Source organism: Orycteropus afer, unplaced genomic scaffold (genome assembly GCF_000298275.1).
Source record: "Orycteropus afer afer isolate SDZICR_OR568_19922 unplaced genomic scaffold, OryAfe1.0 scaffold00237, whole genome shotgun sequence".
NCBI lineage: Eukaryota > Metazoa > Chordata > Mammalia > Tubulidentata > Orycteropodidae > Orycteropus > Orycteropus afer.
The window spans coordinates 1,653,124-1,654,587 of NW_006921824.1; the positions used below are offsets into that span (position 1 = coordinate 1,653,124).

Here is a 1,464-nt window from a genome sequence, read left to right on the forward strand (position 1 = left end):
TTTTTTTTTCCATGATGAAAAAAACTACATGCCATACTAATTGTGGGATGAAAGTATTGTTTCTATTGTGAATATTATCACCATCCTACTTAGCCTAGAAAAATGAATGTCTCTGATGTTATAACACAGCATTGTTTATCTAGCTTTAACTATTTATATATCCAGTTTTTGGAAACCATTGCCAATGAAAACTTACCTTTGGACAGTATTCTAGTCCTATTTGGTGAGGAATGAGGTTGCTCTTAAGTAATTGTTTTATTTAAATCAGTGCAATATTTGTGGTTGTTAAGCAGCCTTAGAATTGCAACTAGTTCTAAGAGGACTCTTTCTATATAGAATGTAAGTGTTCAAGTTTCCCAGGAAGGTGGTCACTTGCTTTAAATTTAGTCTAACCATAAGGCTGTTTTTCCTAACTTAAAGACTTAAACTACTAGGAATTTACAAGACTATTAACAGAATTGTCTGTACCACTTTTAGTTGTTCACATTGCCTAAGAGAAATTACAAATTTATCCATGATTAGCCCTGACAGATTAATTTAAAAATAGTTACAGAGAGAAGTCAAAGAGGTAGATAGATGGTGGTAGTTGGTGACTGATACTGCATTAATTCTCTGTGTTGGCACTTGTTACCTTATGAGAAACTTTTGCTTAATAAAACGGAAAATAATTATTAATAAGTGTAATTTGAGTGGCAAAATCCTTCAGAATACAAACACGTTAGAGAACCATAATAACTAGAGTCCTTGGTGATTTAGAAAGGATGAAAAACATTACTAGGGTATAAAAAGAAAGACTTATATTCTATAAAGACATCTGAACACAACAGGCATTCTTATAATTTGGGATGAAAGTTGAAGATTTGGTGTAGAAAATTATCAAAGATCTTTAAACAAAATACCTAATTATGTGAAATCTTTCTTGTTATTGCCTTTATTGGAGCGTCTTAAGGAGAATTTTCTTTTTTCATGCTGTGTCTAATCTTGCATGGTCATAAGAATGATACTTAGGGTTTAGTAGTAGAATAATTTTCCCTTTAAGATCTGACCCTCAAATAGATTTGTGTAAAAGTGAAAATTATGATTTCTCTTAACAGCTGTGATGTCTTATGAAGATCTTGGACTCTTTGCATTTGGATTACCTGGGAAGGTAATTTTTTTTTGTCCTCACTGTGTCTAAAACCCAAATAGCCATTTTTTTCCCTTCTGTTTCAAGTTAAAAGGTACAAATATAGAGAAAAATTGGACCAAAAGGAAGATAAAGTGAAAAATGACAGAATGACAGGAGCAGGAACAGGATGAAAAGAAGTCTCTGTATGTATATGCCCTTCCTAAAAATGCTTTAATAAATTTAATTTAACCCTTCATTTTTTTAGTACATTGCATCCTAGTGAAGGAGGGCAATGACTTCAATGATTTTAAAACAATAACAATGGCCTATTTTGAATTTTTCCTCTTGATTTTTCT

General features: G+C 31.7%; 1 protein-coding gene across 1 annotated transcript in view; it reads left to right on the forward strand.

Annotated features, from left to right (window-relative positions):
• SLC38A6 (solute carrier family 38 member 6) overlaps positions 1 to 1,464 on the forward strand; it is a 91,344-nt gene that overhangs the window by 45,304 nt on the left and 44,576 nt on the right. The window contains exon 4 of the mRNA XM_007949084.2: positions 1,095 to 1,147. Within this exon, the coding sequence (XP_007947275.1) occupies positions 1,095 to 1,147 (53 nt within the window). The remainder of the gene's footprint in view (positions 1 to 1,094; positions 1,148 to 1,464) is intronic.